This window comes from Aethalodelphis obliquidens, unplaced genomic scaffold (assembly GCF_003676395.1).
Source record: "Aethalodelphis obliquidens isolate GAN/ISIS:26980383/991018 unplaced genomic scaffold, ASM367639v1 scaffold65, whole genome shotgun sequence".
NCBI lineage: Eukaryota > Metazoa > Chordata > Mammalia > Artiodactyla > Delphinidae > Aethalodelphis > Aethalodelphis obliquidens.
The window spans coordinates 3,501,843-3,521,042 of record NW_020838009.1 but is presented as its reverse complement, the minus strand read 5'-3'; the positions used below and the strand labels follow the sequence as shown (position 1 = coordinate 3,521,042).

Genomic DNA, 19,200 nt, shown 5'->3' with positions numbered 1-19,200 from the left:
CTCCACACCCTCTACACCATTTGTTTGTAGACTTTTTGATGATGGCCATTCTGAACAGCGTGAGGTGATACCTCATTAGAGTACTGATTTGCATTTTTCTAATAATTAGGGATGTTGAGCATATTTTCATGTGTTTGTTGGCCTATATGTCTTCTTTGGAGAAATGTCAATTTAGGTTTTCTGCCCATTTTTTTATTGGGTTGTTTTTTTGATATTGAGCTGCATGAGCTGTTTGTGTATTTTGGAGATTAATCCTTTGTCCGTTGATTCATTTGCAAATATTTTCTCCCATTCCTAAGACTCTTTTCATCTTGTTTACGGTTTCCTTTGCTGTGCTAAAAGCTTTTCAGTTTAATTAGGTCTCATTTGTTTATTTTTGTTTTTCTCATTACTTTAGGAGGTGGGTCAAAAAAGATTTTGGTGCGATTTATGTCAGAGTGTTTTGCCTATGTTTTTTTATTTTCCTGTATGCGGGCCTCACTGTTGTGGCCTCTCGTGTTGCAGAGCACAGGCTCTGGACACACAGGCTCAGTGGCCATGGCTCACGGGCCCAGCCGCTCCGTGGCATGTGGGATCTTCCCGGACCGGGGCACGAACCCGTGTCCCCTGCATCGGCAGGCGGACTCTCAACCACTGTGCCACCAGGGAAGCCCTGCCTATGTTTTCCTCTAAGAGTTTTATGGTGTCTGGCCTTACATTTAGGTCTTTAATCCATTTGGAGTTTATTTTTGTGTATGGTGTTAGGGAGTGTTCTAATTTCATTCTTTACACGTAGCTGTTCAGTTTTTCTAGCACCACTTATTGTAGAGGCTGTCTTTGCTTCATTGTATATCCTTGCCTTCTGTTATAGATTCGGTGACCACAGGTGTATGGGTTTATCTCTGGGCTTTCTATCCTGTTCCATTGATCTGTATTTGTTTTTGTAGGAGTACCATAGTGTCTTGATTACTGTAGCTTTGTAGTAGTAGTATAGTGTGAAGTCAGGGACCCTGATACCTCCAGCTCCATTCCCCCACCCCCACCCGCCCCACCAAGATTGCTTTGGCTACTCAAGGTGTTTCCATACAAATTGTAAAATTCTAGTTCTAATTCTGTGAAAAATGCCACTGGTAATTTGATAGGGAGTACACTGAATCTGTAGATTGCTTTGGGTAGTACAGTCATTTTCACAACATTGGTTCTTCCAGTCCAAGAACATGGTATATCTCTCCATCTGTTTGTGTCATCTTTGATTTATTTCATCTGTATCTTATACTTTGCTGCATACAAGTCTTTTGCCTCCTTAGGTATGTTTATTCCTAGGTATTTTATTCTTTCTGTTGCAGTGGTAAATGGGATTGTTTCCTTAATTTCTCTTTCTGATCTTTCATTGTTAGTGTACAGGAACGCAAGAGATTTGTTTGTTAATTTTGTATCTTGCGACTTTACTAAATTCATTGATTAGCTCTGGTAATTTTCTGGTGGCATCTGCACAAACTGCAGATTAAATCCCCATAATCGGCCCATGTTATGTTTTTCTAAAACTATAAGGGAGGAGACAAAACCATATACAAGTTGGCCCTAAGGAACATGAATAAACACATACATCCACATACACTTACAGGCACAGTGGGAAGACTCCGCCTTCCCCCCCTTCTCCTGCTCTGTCTTCTGCCAGGATGCACTGGCAACAGGGGCTCACTCCAAATCCCCCACCCCCACCAGGACCAACGCGGCAGCAGGCAACTGGGTGATGAGGATCAGTGTGCAGGATTTTAAACTAGGATTATGAAGTTAAACAATACTAGAAATAGCGGGCAAACAGACCAAACCAGCACTTTATTTTAAAAAGTTTTATTCTGCAGATTTAGAAATTTGAGATTTTTTAATAACTGCAAAAGAAATTCAGTCACACCTACTGATTAACAGAATGTAGCAGTGTATTATCTAAACAGAAATTGTGCTGATGTGCCACAATAAATTGTCTATTAGTAAAAAAATACACTTTAGGGCACAGCATCATATCACAAATTACAATAGGGATACTTTGCAAGAATTTATTCAAACTAGAGAATTCTGAGTAACTGTATCTTTTGAATGCAGCATTTAAAAATGTAACAACTCTGTGCATTCTTTTTCTTAAAAAACTGACCTTGTGTGTGTCATAGAAATGCTGCTTTATTGCTGCAGAGGTCAAAGTTCAAGGCTCAAGAGGTACAGGAGAGAATACAAAGGTAGCCTTAAGAAACTTGGTTTTGTTTATGTATAAAAAAGGTAAAGTTTATAAAAGTTAATTTACAAACCAAGAACAAAGTGGTATGCACGCCTTATGTACAAGCATCCTTAAAACATCCAAAGTTTTTAAATGCATAGCCTAAAAAAAAAAAAAGAGAGAGAGAGAAAACAACCACTGCCCCTTGCCAAACAAACAAAACAAAACAAAAAAACCCACCCCAAATCACACCATTATTTTCTTCTGGGTGATTACACATTTCTGAAACCATCAAATCCACAATTCACTCAATCTTTTCATGATACAGTATCTAGATGTGCACAAAAGCCGTAAAAACTTAGTAATACACAGAACGATCTAAGAATTAAAAACACAAGGGTAAGGCGTTCCTGCTGGTTAGTATGTCTATGGTGATATGGTTAACTTATAGATCCAAAGAGGCCACAGAACCAGTCTCACATGCTTTGGTGTCCTTCCCTAAGAAAAATGAGTTTTCATATACAGTAAGTAATTGTCTTCACTTGCCCCGCCCCGCCAAAAAAAAAAAAAAAAAAAAGCTATAAATTCCTCTTGCTGTACATTTCTGTTAAATCCACTACACTGGTTATACATTTGAGGTGCTTTTTAAAAACGTGTGATTACCTCATGCATAATAAAAATGTGTATGCCAGGCCAGGGCCATAATAAAGTCTGGAACAGTGTACTTTGGAAAGAACAAAACTCAAATGCACCCCATTTACTGGCTGGTATTTTAACGGAAATCAATATGTGAAGTTAAGCAGTGACCATATAAAAGTACAAAACTCATTACAAAGCATCACATCTTGGAGCCTGTAGCCAACACCGACCCCCAACATGCAGCAGGCAGCATGTTTCCCAAGCACGGTTCAGGGGATGTTCACTCAGCCTCTCCAGTTCAAACAAAGCGTGTGATACTAACGCACTGCAGTGTCAATTATAGGAAAAGTATATAATACTTGATGGAGTGGTTCCATTTAGATTTAGTAAGTTTAACCCAGTTTCACATTATTTAATCAAGTTCCTATATTTTAAGAATTAAAAGTGGTCAATCAAGACAGAAACACAGTTTGCTCCAACAAGATAATTTGGATCTCCAGGAAGACACTTGTTTTGCCAGGTTTTAGGATCGCCTACGAGAGAAAAAAAGTTCATGTCATTTCTGGTTGGTTAAACTGCTATCTGTAATGCTTTGCAATCATGAGACAAACACAAACATATATATTTAGATACAATTTTCCTCTATTTCTTCAGCATACCGCACTTGTACCAAAACTCTTAGTGCTATATATGTACTTCATTGGAGACCCACTGGAATCTAATGATCCAAAAGCTGTTGCAGATTTCTCGTTTATTTTTTATGTTTTCAAGTTTGAGCCTTTTAAAAAATGAATAAAAGTTAGGGTGATCATGTGCCTGGGACAGTTCCAGTTTGCCCCTGAGTATTATTATTAAGAGTACCCTTCTTGGGCTTCCCTGGTGGCGCAGTGGTTGAGAGTCTGCCTGCCAATGCAGGGGACGCGGGTTCGTGCCCTGGTCTGGGAAGATCCCACATGCCGCGGAGCGGCTGGGCCCATGAGCCATGGCCGCTGAGCCTGCGCGTCCGGAGCCTGTGCTCCGCAACGGGAGAGGCCACAACAGTGAGAGGCCCACGTACCACAAAAAAAAAAAAGAAAAAAAGAGTACCCTTCTTTCACTCTCAAAAGTTTAGACAATAATTATATGATTACCCCATTTGAGCTGAGTATGAGAACACATTTCTCACACTTGACAGACCAAATGAAACCCTCAACACTGCAGAATTCGGTTAAGGAGCCTCCTCCCCTTTACAAAAAAAAAAAAAAAAATCATTGAGACTGGGCCAGAGATTCTTAGCCCTGATCCTGCTGTACAACAAAACCATTCATGATGCTTCCAAAGTCATTGAACTGAGTAAGACTGAAGCAGGGCCTGGGCTTTGGAGTTTTTAACCAGCTTTTAACCAGGTGATTTGAGATTTGCAGCTACAGCTAAGGAGCCCTGGCAGTGGACTCAACGTAAAGAAGGCTGGGACAGCCATACACCTCTTGTGTCCATGGTAAGTGACAGTCAAAGCTGCTGCCTGTAAAGCAACAGTTCTCCACCAGGAGCAGTTCTGCCCCTCAGGGGACAATGTCTGGAGGCAATTTTGCTTGTCACAACTGGCATCTAGCGGGTGGAGGCCAGGGAGGCTGCTAAACACCCCACAGGGCCAAGGCTGAGAAGCACTGCAGACTGTAAGCTGTCCGTTACCTAAGCAACATCTGAGTCATGGTGGGCTCAGCAGTTTAAAACAGAGGGGTTTAACTTCACAGGTACATGTGGGCTTGTGCCATACTGCAGATAAATTGTTCAGGCAATGAGATAGTTACGACAACTCTTGGGAAAAACTTTAGGTTCACAATTCTTTCCAATATACTAATAAATGCTTCTTGGAATTAAGTCAGTAGCTATCAAAATCTACCTTGACTTTTTAAAACAGAAATTTATAGTAGCAAAAGCATTCCGAAGCCACACAGAATTACATAAAATTACATTTCTCTTCTAGGTGTACATACTCAAATTTAACACAGGAAAAAGTAAGTTGTTTCAATCTAACAAAATAACATGTTCTGTGGCACAAAACAAATTATACGAAGCATACTGATTTTTTTCGTATCTGGAAAAAAAATCGCTTATAAAACAAGTAACAACATAGTTACTTTAAGGACCCTCAACCTAATTTTGGGTTAGAGGACGATCACAGCCCACACTAAAACCTGACTTTTGGAATATATGTTTTAAATGCAGTTTTATTAATTTTAATTCATTAGTTCAAACTAGGCTAATAAAATGTTTCTCAGTGGAGTTCCTGAAGAACTTTTCCCAGAAAATGGGGTAGTTGTGAATGAATATATGTAATATTTTATGTTGGGTAATATTAAAATATGTTCTTTACACCATAAAACTCTATTTCATACTGTACCAAACTAAAACTGTATAATGCTCATCTGATTTATCAAAAATTCAGAAGAACTTTAAATTCTTTTTTTCTACATCAGGTTCAATTAAAGTGTTCTGTGCCATAAATATAGAAAGTTCTGACTTTAGTCTAACTGACTTAGTCACCCAAGGAAGTGAGAAATGTGAAAATGCAATGGAAGCTTTGAAATTATGATCTTGACAGCAATAAGCCATTTTAAAAGTGTATTACAGAAGTTATTTTGAGTTTTACATGGAAAAACCATGGCCAAGTATGATCACAGTGTAAGGTCTTTTATCTTTCAAGTTTCTCTAGTGTGTGTGTGTATACACACACACACACACACCCCTACAAAGTATATATATATATACTTTGTAGACTGAGAAATAGTAACCAAAAATAGAAATTATTACATAAAGGAATCAAATCATTTTAGTATAAAGATGAAAATGCATATATATGCAGGACAATATCAATTCTTCCACCTCATCTTAAAAATTTTGACAGAATAATTTTGTTGAACATCAAGAAACAGTCAACCTTTGGCCAAATCATCAATGTTTACAAGGCAGAAGCTTCTCTACCTTTCAGTTTTCATTTACAATATATGTACCACAAATAAACTCCAAAACACTGGTGATGCCTACAAGGCCACAGGAACAGAGGGAGGATCTGTGCACAGACAGCACGGGTAGCTCCATCAGCCCACGGGTCAATCAACGACAGTACCCAAAGCCCCCAAAGGACAGAGTGAAGACAGCATACCCGACGAGGAGTCGGATGATTTTAGAGCAAAAGACCAACCGTCAGGAGTCATGGACGCACAGTGTGGTAAGCGCAGCTCCACGGGCTTCAGGAACTTGAGGCCATGGGGCCCGCACATCACTAAGGGGCTCAGCAGGGTCTCACCTGGGGCGGGGGGAGAGAGGTTAGATGGCTGGCTTCCTTCTAGACCCACATCCTCCTCACCCTCCTTCTAACCATATGCTTTAAAGCCAAAGAGGGTTAGTTCTCTGTAGTAGCACTGACCAAGAAAAATGTAACAGGAGCCACAGATGTAACTTAATATTTTCCAGTAGCCACATTAAAAAGGAACAGTTGAAGTCAATTTTAATATTTTATATAACCCAATATATCCAAAACATTATTTCAACATGTGAGCAATATACTGAATCTTTGAAGCTGGTGTGTATTTTACACTTCTAGCCCGTTTCAATTAAAACAGCCACAATTCAAGTGCTAAACAGCACAACGTTGCTGGTGGCTACTTCATTCAATCACAGCATTCTTATGGTATAAGACATACTCAAACATTTTACAAATGTTACTTATATCTTGTGTTTTTAATGTTGTATTTGCTACAGACGTGGTTTAAGAGATTCACGCAGGAGGGCCAACATGTTAGTATTCTGGCAAAATGTACGAAAATGAGCTAAAATAATGTATTTAAGGAAGCAAAGCACTGCTAAAATATTCTAAAAGACGTTGCAACATGGTTCATTATCATTTCATCCTGACAGATCTGGAAGACTGTGAAAAATAAGAGCATTCCTAGATTCCTGAAGCAGCTCAGAAACACACACCGCGACAGCCGATGGGGATGCTTCCTCCTCTGCAGCGTGTTTACTTGTGCTAGGTCTGCGCAGTGAGGAAGATCTGACCCGAGAGCCTTGCATTCCACCAGCAGGTGGCAGCACAGAGCAAGGCCTTTGGAGTGGGTGTTACCTAATTCATCTCTAGAGCTGCAAGGCAGGAAGGAACGACTCAAAGACAAAAATCTGGTGAGGTCGGCTAAGACTGGCGACTGGCTGGCAGGTACAGGAGTGCCCAATGACCCATCCCCTATTGTCACCGTCACAGTGAAGGTAGCACAGGCTCCCCTCTCCACAGTGCTCATTAGAGAGGCCCTCCCTTGTAGAAGGAACTTGAGGGCAGCCAGGGTGGGGGGAGAACAGAGGTCTAGGGTATCCTGTCTACTGAGCACAATAAGCTTTGAAAAGCACACAGGGCAACTCGAGTTACTGAAACTAAGCAGGAAATCACACACTCACCTTTCTCCTTATCCAAAGGCGGGAGGATGCTGTTGTCTCGGCAGACCTTGAAATAGATTTCCTGCTCGACTCCCTCAGGAATGGCTCCTTGTGGGATAATGATACTAACGCCGGTCTCTATGGAGCTCAGCACCCCGCCGTTGCTGTTAAATACGCCGCGGGCGGTGGCCACCACAGTGTGACCATCCTCATCTTCATCCTCTTCTACAGCTGAGGGACTGAGAGTTCAGAAATGGCCAATGAGTACATTCCTAGTCACATACAGGCACTTTCACTGCTAGTCTAGTCGGTGGTTTCATTCTCTTTCTCTCTCCATATAATCAAGCAGTTACTTACTTTCATAAGTTTTCAGTGACTGACAGACTTTACTCACAGGGATAACTAAGCATATTCTTCCTCGAGAAGTCAATGTCATTTTTAAAGGTAATAGTCACGTTTCCTTCATTACTGATTTTTTGCGATCAGAACATGTAAGGCCTGATACAGTGCTCACCCAATATTTTACAGCCATGAAACTGGTGTTTTAAAACTGATGGCACATCATGGTTTAATTGGTAGCATGTTTTTTCCTTCTTAGTGATACGTAAGACAGTGGTGCATCTCACAACTGATGGCATCTTAGACCTGATAAAATACACTAATTAGGCTCGCTCTCTCCTGAGGATTTCTGGTGTGCATACTATGGCCTTCCCTCCGCACTCCCTAAGCACAGACGCCCAATTCCATGAGGTAATAAAGACTCCGGTGTGGGCAATCGCTCATGGAGAGGAGATGGTCCATTCACGCGGTTCACACAAAGACGCCTGAGGCAGAGGGGATGTGGTACCAAATCTCCTTCAAAAGTGCAGGCTCTCAGGACTTCCTTTTTTTTTCCCCTCAGGACTTCTTGAAGCAAAATTTTGAGCCAGGACTAAAGGTGAGCAGAAAGATGGGCCAACAAAATGAAAGTGAGTGCAGGGAGCTGCGGCTTCACTCCTCCGTGGCCAGAGCGGTGGGCATGGGCTCCCCGGGGCAATGGTACCGCGGGGCCCCTGTGAGGGGGCCGCTCCTCCACATCCCCTGGCTGGCCTGTCCTTCCGCTCGGGAGGCAGCCTGCCGGTGGCCCGCGAGTACTTTCTGCGTCAGTGGCTTAGGGAGGTTTCTGCATGGCCAGCACGGGTCTTGTCGGTCACTGTGCAGATGAGGGGAGGGGTGTAGGGAGTGTGGCTCCAGGCAGGCTGGGTTCATCTCATTTGCTCAGCCATCTGACCAAAACTATTAAGAAAGCTCTTTTTTAAACAACCATTTTGAGGTTATTACATCTTCTTTTCAAACTCACTGCTGAATAAACAGTGGATGAGGAATACAGATACTCTATTATTTTTGAGATATTCTCCAAACGTGCCGCCCCAGCTGGAGGTCAGAGGTCATGGGAAGCCAGGGCTGGTTAGGAGTCTGGCTCTGAGGTCAGAAGTCAGACCAGTGGCTGGGTCTAGGCTCCCTGAGCATGGCTGTGTGACCCTGAGTGAAATACAGTGCCTCTCAGCCTGGGTTCTTACACAATGGAGATAATGAGCACCAGCTTTAGTGCCTCTTGCAGAACCTTTAGTCATTCCAACATTTTGGACAGCACCATTCAGCTTAAAGTTTGAGTTGAAATCATCAGTCAGGTTCCCAAAACTACACCCAACTCATGTGAGAGACATCACCAGGCCAAGAAAAAGTCTTACCTCACGGGCACAGCTTTAGGCCCTGTGCTGATACTGTTTACTTGATATTTAGGCTTATTATCTGTGTGGACAGAGAACGTCTCAACTCCACTGTCAAACTCCGGAGGCTGCGTGGAACTGTGTGCTTTCACCAGAGTTTTCGGAGAAGTGGGGGCTTTGGAAGACAAGTCAGGTTTATGTGCAGTTTCGCTCGTCAGGAGATTGTGACTGAATTTAGGACTTTCAAACTTGCGTTCAAATGGCCGCGCAGAACTTGTATATGGTTTTGGTGTGAATCGATTGTATGCTGGAGTGATCGTTTTCTGAGTCTGTTCGGCCCCGTTAGCTGGGGCTTTATCTGGGAAACTTTTCTGGGGATAGAAAGCAGACTGGGCAGCGTCTTCTCGGTTGGCTGGTCTGTAAGCTGCTGGCTTATTCTGAGATGGAGGTGGGTCTGGTTTGGACACTAAAGAGCTCTGAAAATCCAATGACATGGAATTACCTGTAAAACACACACATATAAGTATTTCAAAAACTTCCTGAAAACAGCTACTGAATACTATGTTGTACATCAAAACTAATATTATAAGTCAACTATACTTCAATAAGAAAAACAATAAAGTACATTCGGTGGCTTGAACAAAAAAAGCATTACAAACCCATCTCTAACTGACTGTAATGGTTTGTGAGATGGAAAAGATATTATAATGGGTCAAGAATAAAATCTATCCAGATGAGTAATTCATTCATGAAAGTTATCAACAAGTGATTCTGTGGGAGACCGTGGTGACCATGTTAAACTAAGTTTTTAGGAATAAACCTTGAAACAACTTTTCATCCATACAGAAAACAAAAACCAAAACGCCCTTCCTGACGCAAGTTCTAACAGTCATCTGATGTCCCTCTCATCTTAACCTGTCCTGGTGTCAGAGTCAATGACTGACTGGGTCTGGGTCAGCAGTCTGAGGACACTCTTGACCCCTGGTGGCTGTGTGTGATGCTGAGGGGCCAGGAGGTAGCAGGGACACCTGGGACAGTGTTCATGTACCTGCTGCCTGGAGTCAGGGTCATGTGGCTGGGAGTCCTGGCCTCCAGAGACTGGCATCAGAGTGACCCCGCTCCAGTGTCCACAATAAATTAGAAACAGAATGACAAAACTGGCCATGTTAAAAAAAAAAAAAATCAGTACTACAAAACTCACCATAATTAAAGTTAAAAAAGAAAAGTCACAGATTGGCAGAAGCTATGTACAACACATATAACTGATTTTAAAAAAAATTAGGATCCAAAACCTATGAAGAATACCTATACATCCATAAGAAAGAATCAACCAACAGGAAAATAGGCAAAGACCTGAACAAGCAAAAACGCAAGTGAAGACTAGACTAACCAGTAATCATACAATAAGATACTCAACATCACTATTAATTAGGAAAATGCAAAACAAAAACAAAAAACATCATTTCACATCCATTAAATTGGCAAAACTTACAAGTCTGATAATGCCAAGCATTGGCAAAGATGTGGAATAACAGAAATTTCCATGTACAGATCTTCCTCGACTTCCCAGGGGAGGTTCAAAGTAAAAAATGTGCTTAATACACGGGACCTACCAGAATCGTAGCTCAGCCCAGTCTCCCTGAACGTGCTCAGAATACTCTCACTAGCCTACAGTTGGGCAAGATCATCTAACACAAAATATTATAATAAAGTGTTAAATATCTCATGTGATCTATTGAATACTGTCCTGTAAGTAAAAAACAAGACTGGCTCTCTGGGTCCAGGACAGTTCAAAGTGTGTCAGTTATTCACCCCCGTGATGCAGCGTCTGACTGGGGGCTCTTCTCACAGCCGCTGCCCAGCTTCACGAGAGATTGTATTGCTTATTGCTAACCTGAGAAAAGATCGAAATTCGAAGTAGTTTCTAGTGAATGTGCATCGCTTCTGCACCATGTAAAGTCAAACCGTCATAAGTCAGGGACCCTCTGTACCGCTGGTGGCAGTGCAAAATAGCACCAACTGAATTCTATGAAATAATTAAGGAAAAAATCATATCAGTGCTATAACAAACTCTTCCAGAAATGAGAGAAAGAGGGAACACGTCCCAGCTCTCTTTCATGACTCTAGCACAACTTTGATACCAAAACCAGACAAGGACATTATAAGGAAATTATAAACCAAAGCTCCTTGTGAACATAGTAAGATAACTTATTACAGAAACAAAATGAAGGAGACAAATCTTAGGATCGTCTTCGTGCGTTTGGCCCTCTGTATCTGCGGATGCAGAGCCCATGGACACAGAGGGTCGACTGTACTACACCAGTTACACAGGGGACGTGTGTATCCGCAGATTTCAGTGTGCGTGGTGGGATGGGGGTGAAGTGGTGGTGGTGGTGGGGTCCTGGGATCAGTCCCCTGCGGATACTGAGGGACAATGTACATACAAGAAAAAAACAGTTGACAAAATGCTTTCAGCAAACTAGGACTAGAAGGGAATATTCTACACATAATAAAAGGCACCTACAAAAACCCCTACAGCTAACATCGTAACGGTGAAACATTCAATCGTTTCTCCCCACAATGGGGAACTAGCAAAAGATGTCTGCCACCATCATTTCAACTCAACATTTTACTATGATGTCTCAGCCAGTGCAAAAATGGCATAAGGTTTGGAGAGTAAAAGTTTAAACTTTATCGGCAGACATGATAGTGTGTAAAGAAAATCCTAACATAAAGTAATATCAAATTATACCCCTGGGATTGGACTCCTACATAAATACAGAGGAGCACTGTCTCTAGGAGCAAAACATCACCAGGAGATGGGTGAACTGTGGTGTATCCTTTGAAAGCACCAAATGAGAAGAGAGATGTTGGTTGGGAGGGTGGAGGCAACAGTCCCTTCCAGGACGTCTAATGGCTGTGGAGCTGGGAAGGTGGCATGAGGCAGTGGCACTTACTGGAAGGCAAAGGGAAGGATTATGGGGAAGGGGAGAGGAAGATGAAGGAAGCAGGAGAGCGGGGAGAGGAGCTGGGCCAGTGGCCCGGGAAGAGAGGCAGTTACTGCTCAGAGATGTGAAGGAGAAGACGTGGGTGCACACGCAGGGACGCCACCCTGAGGTGAGCGCTCTGGAGCTGATGGGATCTATCTTGATGAGCCTCCGCCACAGAACACAAATGCAAAGACGAGGTGCTCAGGGACACGTATTATGTGAAACTCTACGGCCGCCCTATATCCACATGCGAAGACGGACATCACCATAATTTTTACGAACCACCATTCAAACATTTAGTTTTGGGCATACTGGTAAACAAAAACTACTTTCAGAAATTAAGCTATGTTAAGGAGGCAAGTTAAAATCTATTTAGCTAAAAGGCTTGTCCGATATAACTGTCATTATCATAAAAAAGAAGAGGTACTTTTAACAAAGCCCCTTATTTTTCGCTGTTCTCAGCCCAGAGGTTTCTAGCACGTACTTTTCATCTTGTAAGTGTGAGTCTATTACAGTGGTCCTGCCAACTCCTGAGCCGCCTACCTTCGCCGAGTGTCCCCTTGGTGTGTGAGTGGAGGCTGAGGGTGGTGCTGGGGCCGGGCTGGGCGGCCTGGCTGTACTGGGCGGGCGGCGGCGGAGGGGGTGGTGTGGCCTGCAGTGGGTCATAGCGCTTCTCCCCAAACGGCCTGTCCACAGCTTCAGCCTCAGCAGACTTCCCCCTGTGGAAAAATGAGGAAATGCCAACACCTACAGACGGATCCACATTCACAAAGCAAGTTCCCCTTCTTCTAAGTATCCCTGAGGGTTTTTTTTTGAGAATTTCACAGTTTACCCTTATGAGTGTGGGTACTCTACCAAAACACACAAACAAGTCCAACCAGTCACCAGCACAAGAGGTGTAAAGGCAGCACAGGTATTTTAAGAATATTAGTAAAGCATCCAAAAGACGGCAACCAAAAGGCAGATGGAATTCGGGGTATACTTGTACTATTCAACACTGTGGTCTACAAAAAATAGTAATGGCTGGTAGGTTTAATGAAGTTGTCCAAATATTCTGAAAAATATTTATTGGCCCAAATCCTCATTAGATCCCCTTCTGGTGTAGTGCCTAAGAAGGCATGAAGCACCAGCTTCTGGTGCAGGCTAGGCACCACAGAAGGTGACGTCACGGGCCAGGGGCTGGCAAGCCCTTAGTCAAGGGCTGACAAGAAATGCTATCAGCTTCTTGGCCATACGGCCTCTGTCACAGCTATTCAAACTCTGCCCCAAAGCAGCCAAAAACAGCTTGTAAATCAAAGGGTACTGCTGTGTTCCAGTAACACTGCACCTTTTTTTTACTTCAAAATTTATCCTGGATTTACCAGATCCATTTTTTGTTTAGCAATTGCTAGAGCAGCAAATACTGCTTGATTTTTAAGGCTCATTTAAATCAAATTGTGAATGTATGCTTATTTTTTCAGATTGCCAATTGTTAATATAGAACACGTAAAATTCACACAAAAGAAATCTTTAAAACAGGACCCATAATTGCAACACTGCCCTCTGAGCTCTGTAGAGCCAAAGCTGTACACTGGCTTTACGTGCACACGCAGTCACACAGACGCTTGGAATGTACTTTCACAGAAGACTACTGTCGCGGAGTCTAGTCATGATCAGCTTTAAAGCCGCGCCATTATCTCATTTTGGGTGTCTGGACTAAGCACTGAAGACGACGTTAACACCTGCAAGTGCGCGTAATGCCAGTGCCACAGCGAGGGACCCTCACGTCACAGCCTCACACCAGTGCCCCGTCTTACCACATGAAGCTCCTTTCCAAGTAGTCAGAGCTAGTATAAGAGCCAAGAAATCTATGTGATGGCAAAGCAAGCGCAACAGAAAAATTAAAGAAAACGATCAATCTAAGTTTGCAGCAAACAGAACTCAAATGTCATTTTAAAGCATCAACCAAAAAACACACATCCACCATTTCAGCATACTTCAGTCTATAAAGGAAACCACCACTGGCTCTCATTTAGCTCGGGACACCAGCAGCCGGTGGAGACGTGGAACGCAGCTAGGCCCCGCCCGCCCACCCTCCACACACATGGGGCTCTGGTGGGCAGCAGTGTGGCTAAGCTTCACTCCTTGGCCCGCTGCCCACTCCTGGTGCTGAACAAAGAAATGAAATAAAGCAGCGGGTTCTGAAGAAGTGGGGGTGAGTGCTCTGTTGAAAGAAAGGGGGCTAGGCACAGAAGTCCAGAGTGAAAACACAGAAGTGATGCAGCACCACAGCTAGCACGGTACGGATACACGATCAACACGTGCTCCTTCCGAGCCTGACGTTGAGCCCCGAGGTGGGCAGAGCTGCCACGCTGACTCCCTTGGTCTCCACCTCTCTCATCTAATAATGCTACATGCACACAAAACCACCTAACGCTAATCTTATGCTTAATTCCTGTAAGCTGAAAACCACCAACATTTATCTTGAGACCTGGAAGTCTCACGGTAGGCTGCGTCTTCAGAGGTAGATATTCCAGTGACAGAAATCACATTAGATGCCCTGAAGGAGACAACTCAATCTCTGAGCTGCAGCACGTGCACAGACCCAGATGGAGCCTGCTCTTCTAGCCCTGGCCTGGAATCCTGGCAACTCCTAACTTGCTTTGGAGGTGATGTCAGGGCTGCTGTCTCCTCACCTCTCCAGCATCAATGTGGCTCAACAGACTGTGAGACTGGGTGACAGCTACCTGCTTCTGGGGCACTTATCCTGTGCTATCAAAGACTTCTCCCTGCTCTAATTCCCTCCATTTTTAAGGTGTGCTTTTAAGTGGAACAAAAGCACGCATTATCTGGAAGACGGTAACTTTGTTATTTCTATGTTTTACTTTAGAGAATAAGGCCTGTAGGCAATCTATTGGTGACAAACAGTAAATAGTTTTGAAATGTAAGACAAAGAGGGCCCCATATTTTAAACTATTTTCCAATTATTAAAGTTGTATTAATTGGGCAAAAGAGTAAAACAGCATTAGAAAGGGAAGGCATAGAAACAACTTCCTGCTGAGTCATCTTCTAGGACACTCGAGTCTCCTTTCCAACTCTCTAACCATTAAAAACCTATATGGGAGGGCTTCCCTGGTGGTTCAGTGGTTAAGAATCCGCCTGCCAATGCAGGGGACATGGGTTCGAGCCCTGGCCCGGGAAGATCCCACATGCCGTGGAGCAACTAAGCCTGTGAGCCACAATGACTGAGCCTGTGCTCTAGAGCCCGCGAGCCAGAACCACTGAAGCCCACGCACCTGGAGCCCATGCTCTGCAACAAGACGGCAATGAGAAGCCCACGCACCGTAACAAAGAGTAGCCCCCACTCGCCGCAAATAGAGAAAGCCCGCATGCAGCAAGGAAGACCCAACGCAGCCAAAAATTATTTTTTTAAAAAAACCTTATTATATGGGAAAATGCAGCATTACTTTCATATACAAAGGAAGGAAAGGCATCCTAGTATCCATCTCAAGTTAGACTTTCTCACCCCATAACACTACCAACAGTAAACAGTAATATCAAACCGAGTCCGCAGTGAATCTACAGAGACAGACATGATCTCTTTCTCATGGGACCTCTGCCCAGCAAACACTGGTTCCTCCCAGGGCTGTGGACGTGAGGAGGAGTGCGCCGGGGCTTGTGCTGAGCCTTGGTCACTCCACATGGAATGACTGAGCCCCTCCACCGCCAAGTGCTCGGCAGTGTTCTAGACCATGTCTGAAAACTATACGTCATAGATATATTACTGAGTCTTCTCTCCAGAGAACAAGATTCACACAAAACCAAAAAATACCTTGTCATCTGATTCCCTAGCAAAACTTTTAATTTACTTTTTAGACCTAAATGTATCCTGTTAAGGCTGTATTCTATTTACCAAGTATGTAAAAGGATAAATAAAATCTCTCTTTAAACTGGACTCCCTTCTGAGAGGAATGAATATGTTTAAACAGCTTCAGTAAAAGTGGTGACGCCCTTCCATCTCATGGAAGGTGAGCTTCTCAGGCTCCACGCCCAGCTCATCCTGGTCTGGACTCTCTCCAGATGCACTGGGCACCTCTCTAGGCTTGTGTTAGGGGAGGCTCACAACACTCGTGCAAGACTGTCTGCTTCAAACAGAGCCCGAACTGCACCACTCACAGTTCGCAGCTGTGTTTCTCATAAACTGCTTTCTTCCGTAGACAAAGATTTAAATGGATAACAGTGGAAAAGGTTTTAAATCTTCACTTTAAATGATGTCTTAGAAGGCAAGTGGTAATTGAAAGTAGGTTTTTAGGGACTTCCCTGGTGGTGCAGTGGTTAAGAATCCGCCTGCAAATGCAGGGGACACGGGTCCGAGCCCTGGTCCGGGAAGAGCCCACATGCCACGGAGCAACTAAGCCCGTGCACCACAACTACTGAGTCTGTGCTCTAGACCCTGCAATCCACAACTACTGAGCCCGCGCACCTAGAGCCTGTGCTCCGCAACAAGAGAAACCACCGCAATGAGAAGCCGACGCACTGCAATAAAGAGTAGCCCCCGCTCGCCGCAACTAGAGAGAGCTCGCGCGCAGCAACGATGACCCAATACAGCCATAAATAAATAATTTTTTTAAGTAGGCTTTTAAGTTTTAATATTAGAGGTTTTAAAGTATATTCTAAAAGAATTTTCACTGATCAGCAAGTGACAAATGATATGTTCAGACAGTCCGAAGCATCTAATTCAGTAAAAATCTTCATGATTTTAAACTTAGGCACAAAAGTGATTTGTGGTTGCTTTTTTTTTTTTGCAGCACGCGGGCCTCTCACTGTTGTGGCCTCTCCCGTTGCGGAGCACACAGGCTCCGGATGCGCAGGCTCAGCGGCCGTGGCTCACGGGCCCAGCCGCTCTGCGGCATGTGGGATCTTCCCGGACCGGGGCACGAACCCGTGTCCCCTGCATTGGCAGGCGGACTCTCTACCACTGTGCCACCAGGGAAGCCCTGTGGTTGCTTTTTAATGTCTCGTCTTGGCTACGCAGAAATACAGTCCCAGTTATTCACTCAAACACTAATACGGGTATCCCTAGGGAGATTATCTAGATGGGCCCTTCTCAAGAGGAGTTAACAGCTTCCCTGAGCTCCGAGACCACTAGGCATTTCCCTTCCTGCCCTGCAGACTTAGGACTTGCTCAGCCTGGCCCCACAACTGTGTAAACGAATCCCTTGTAATAAATCCACATCTACTTCCATTCTGTGGGCCTGTTCTGCTCAAGTATGAACCCACCTGTGCCTGTGTGTGTTTATACTCCACTCTCAGAACCAAATTCACCATTAGTCAGGGCTCAACCAGTGGCAGAACCAGAACGGGATACAAACTCACACGGGCACATGTGGGTTTGTAGTTTGTACCCCAACAAAACACACAAGAAAGAAAACCAAAAAACCCAGTAGACAAGCAAACAGAAGGGAGCAGCACAGACAGGAAAAAGACAGCAGGAACCTGGGGCTCACTCCTAGCTCTGCCCCTGTCACGGCCCCTCGCTGGAGCTTGGGTTCCTCATGTTTACAGCTAGACCAGAAATCTCTAAAGTCTCCTCAAGCTCAAACAATAATAAACGACAAGTTTTCTCTTGACTTGGAAAAAAATTTTTAAAAACTCTTTAGTATCGTCCCTCAATGTCACTCCCCAACACAACCCTACTTTTTTTTTTTTTTTTTCCGGTACGCAGGCCTCTCACTGTTGTGGCCTCTCCCATTGTGGAGCACAGGCTCCGGACACGCAGGCTCAGCGGCCATGGCTCAAGGGCCCAGCCGCTCCGTGGCATGTGGGATCCTCCCGGACCGGGGCACGAACCCGTGTCCCCTGCATCGGCAGGTGGACTCTCAACCACTGCGCCACCACGGAAGCCCTAACCCTACTTTTATTTTTAAAAAACAAACAGAAGAGAAGGATGAGAACGTGTGCTGCACAGAAGGGAGAGACTCTTAAAAATCAGGGTCTTAACCGTTTATCCTCTCTTACCTCAAAGCGCTTTGATTTCAAAATCCTTTGATTTTAACATATTTTTAATGCAAAAAATTTACATAGCTGACGCTAGAGTTTAAGAACAAAAAACACACATCCCAGAGCTAGATAGAACACACACTGCTGAAATGCTAAGAGCCTACAGAAGTCATGTATTACATAGCTAACTATTTTCCTTCAAAATATACTGAACTTAGGACTTCCCTGGCAGTCCAGTGGTTAGGACTCTGCACTTCCACTGCAGGGGCAAGGGTTTGATCCCTGGTCAGGGAACTAAAATCTCGCATGCCAAGCAGCAAGGCCAAAAAACAAAACAATACACACACACACACGCGCGCGCGCACGCGCACACACACACTGAACTTTGTGTGATTAACTGCACTTTATGTTTCATCTTATTTTTAAAAGGTAAGTCTTAAACAAAATAACTCACTTGGAAGAGTAACTAGAAAACTGTGGCTGACTCTGAGAATGAACCGGCTTGGCGGGCTCTGAGAGGTGGCTGGCAGGGACATGTGCAGAAGGCTTGCTCTCAAAACTTCTTCGATCAAAGTAGGAGAGCTGTTTTCGATAGTATTCTTCATCTTCCTCAGGATCATAATGATTTGACCGAACAATGTCTTCAGGCGGCTTCATTTGAGGTTTTTGCGGTTCGGGGATCCTGATAATGAATGATAAATGAAATAACTTTTGAGAAGTTAATTTGGCAAATAAAATGGAATACGTAAGTTTCACCTTAACCTTCCACTGACTGCTGTGGTTACTCAGGATCTGGCTGAGCAGTGCAGCAGTCAAGGTGGACATTCCCAGTCCCGTGTCCTCATACATTATACTCGATGGCAACACTCTCCTGGCCCGTGAGTCCTAAACACAACCTATCTATTAAGCTTGATAGTGACCTCGTTAGAAGCAGCTCATCAGAAAAAGAAAAGTAAGCCAGACAGTGGAGGGCTTCCTCAAGTACATGCACCATCATCGTCAGCAACAATAAAAACCGAGAGCTGAAGAACTTTACAGCAGGATCAATAAATGATCCTCATATAAGGAAAGAGCTCGACATGTCCAAAGTTCCAGAGGACACAGGAAGCACGTGGCAAAGAAAGTACATTATCAGCAAATTAAGGCACTGTTACATAGGCCCTAGTTAGCAAATTTCAGAAACTCCGCATCAAAAATGGATAAACTTAAATACGTTTCACACCAAGAAGGGGGGGCTAAGCTTTCAGTTAGTACATGTTTACTCTGTGTAGAAGAGCTTATT

The 19,200-nt window shown here is 43.8% G+C and overlaps 1 protein-coding gene across 12 annotated transcripts in view; it reads right to left on the bottom strand.

Annotated features, from left to right (window-relative positions):
* Positions 1-1,817: 1,817 nt before the first annotated feature.
* Positions 1,818-19,200, bottom strand: part of TJP1 (tight junction protein 1) — a 350,674-nt gene continuing 333,291 nt past the window's right edge. For 5 of the 12 annotated variants that reach the window (XM_027089108.1, XM_027089115.1, XM_027089110.1 and 2 more), the window contains 6 exons: positions 18,373-18,600; positions 12,483-12,658; positions 8,971-9,451; positions 7,262-7,479; positions 5,976-6,119; positions 1,818-3,363 (listed from right to left, as the gene is read on the bottom strand). In XM_027089108.1, coding sequence (XP_026944909.1) covers positions 3,269-3,363; positions 5,976-6,119; positions 7,262-7,479; positions 8,971-9,451; positions 12,483-12,658; positions 18,373-18,600 — 1,342 coding nt within the window. In that variant the 3' untranslated portion in view covers positions 1,818-3,268. Of the gene's footprint in view, positions 3,364-5,975; positions 6,120-7,261; positions 7,480-8,970; positions 9,452-10,843; positions 10,976-12,423; positions 12,659-18,372; positions 18,601-19,200 lie in introns of those variants that run through there. The other 7 variants (XM_027089112.1, XM_027089116.1, XM_027089114.1 and 4 more) reach the window with 5 other exon arrangements.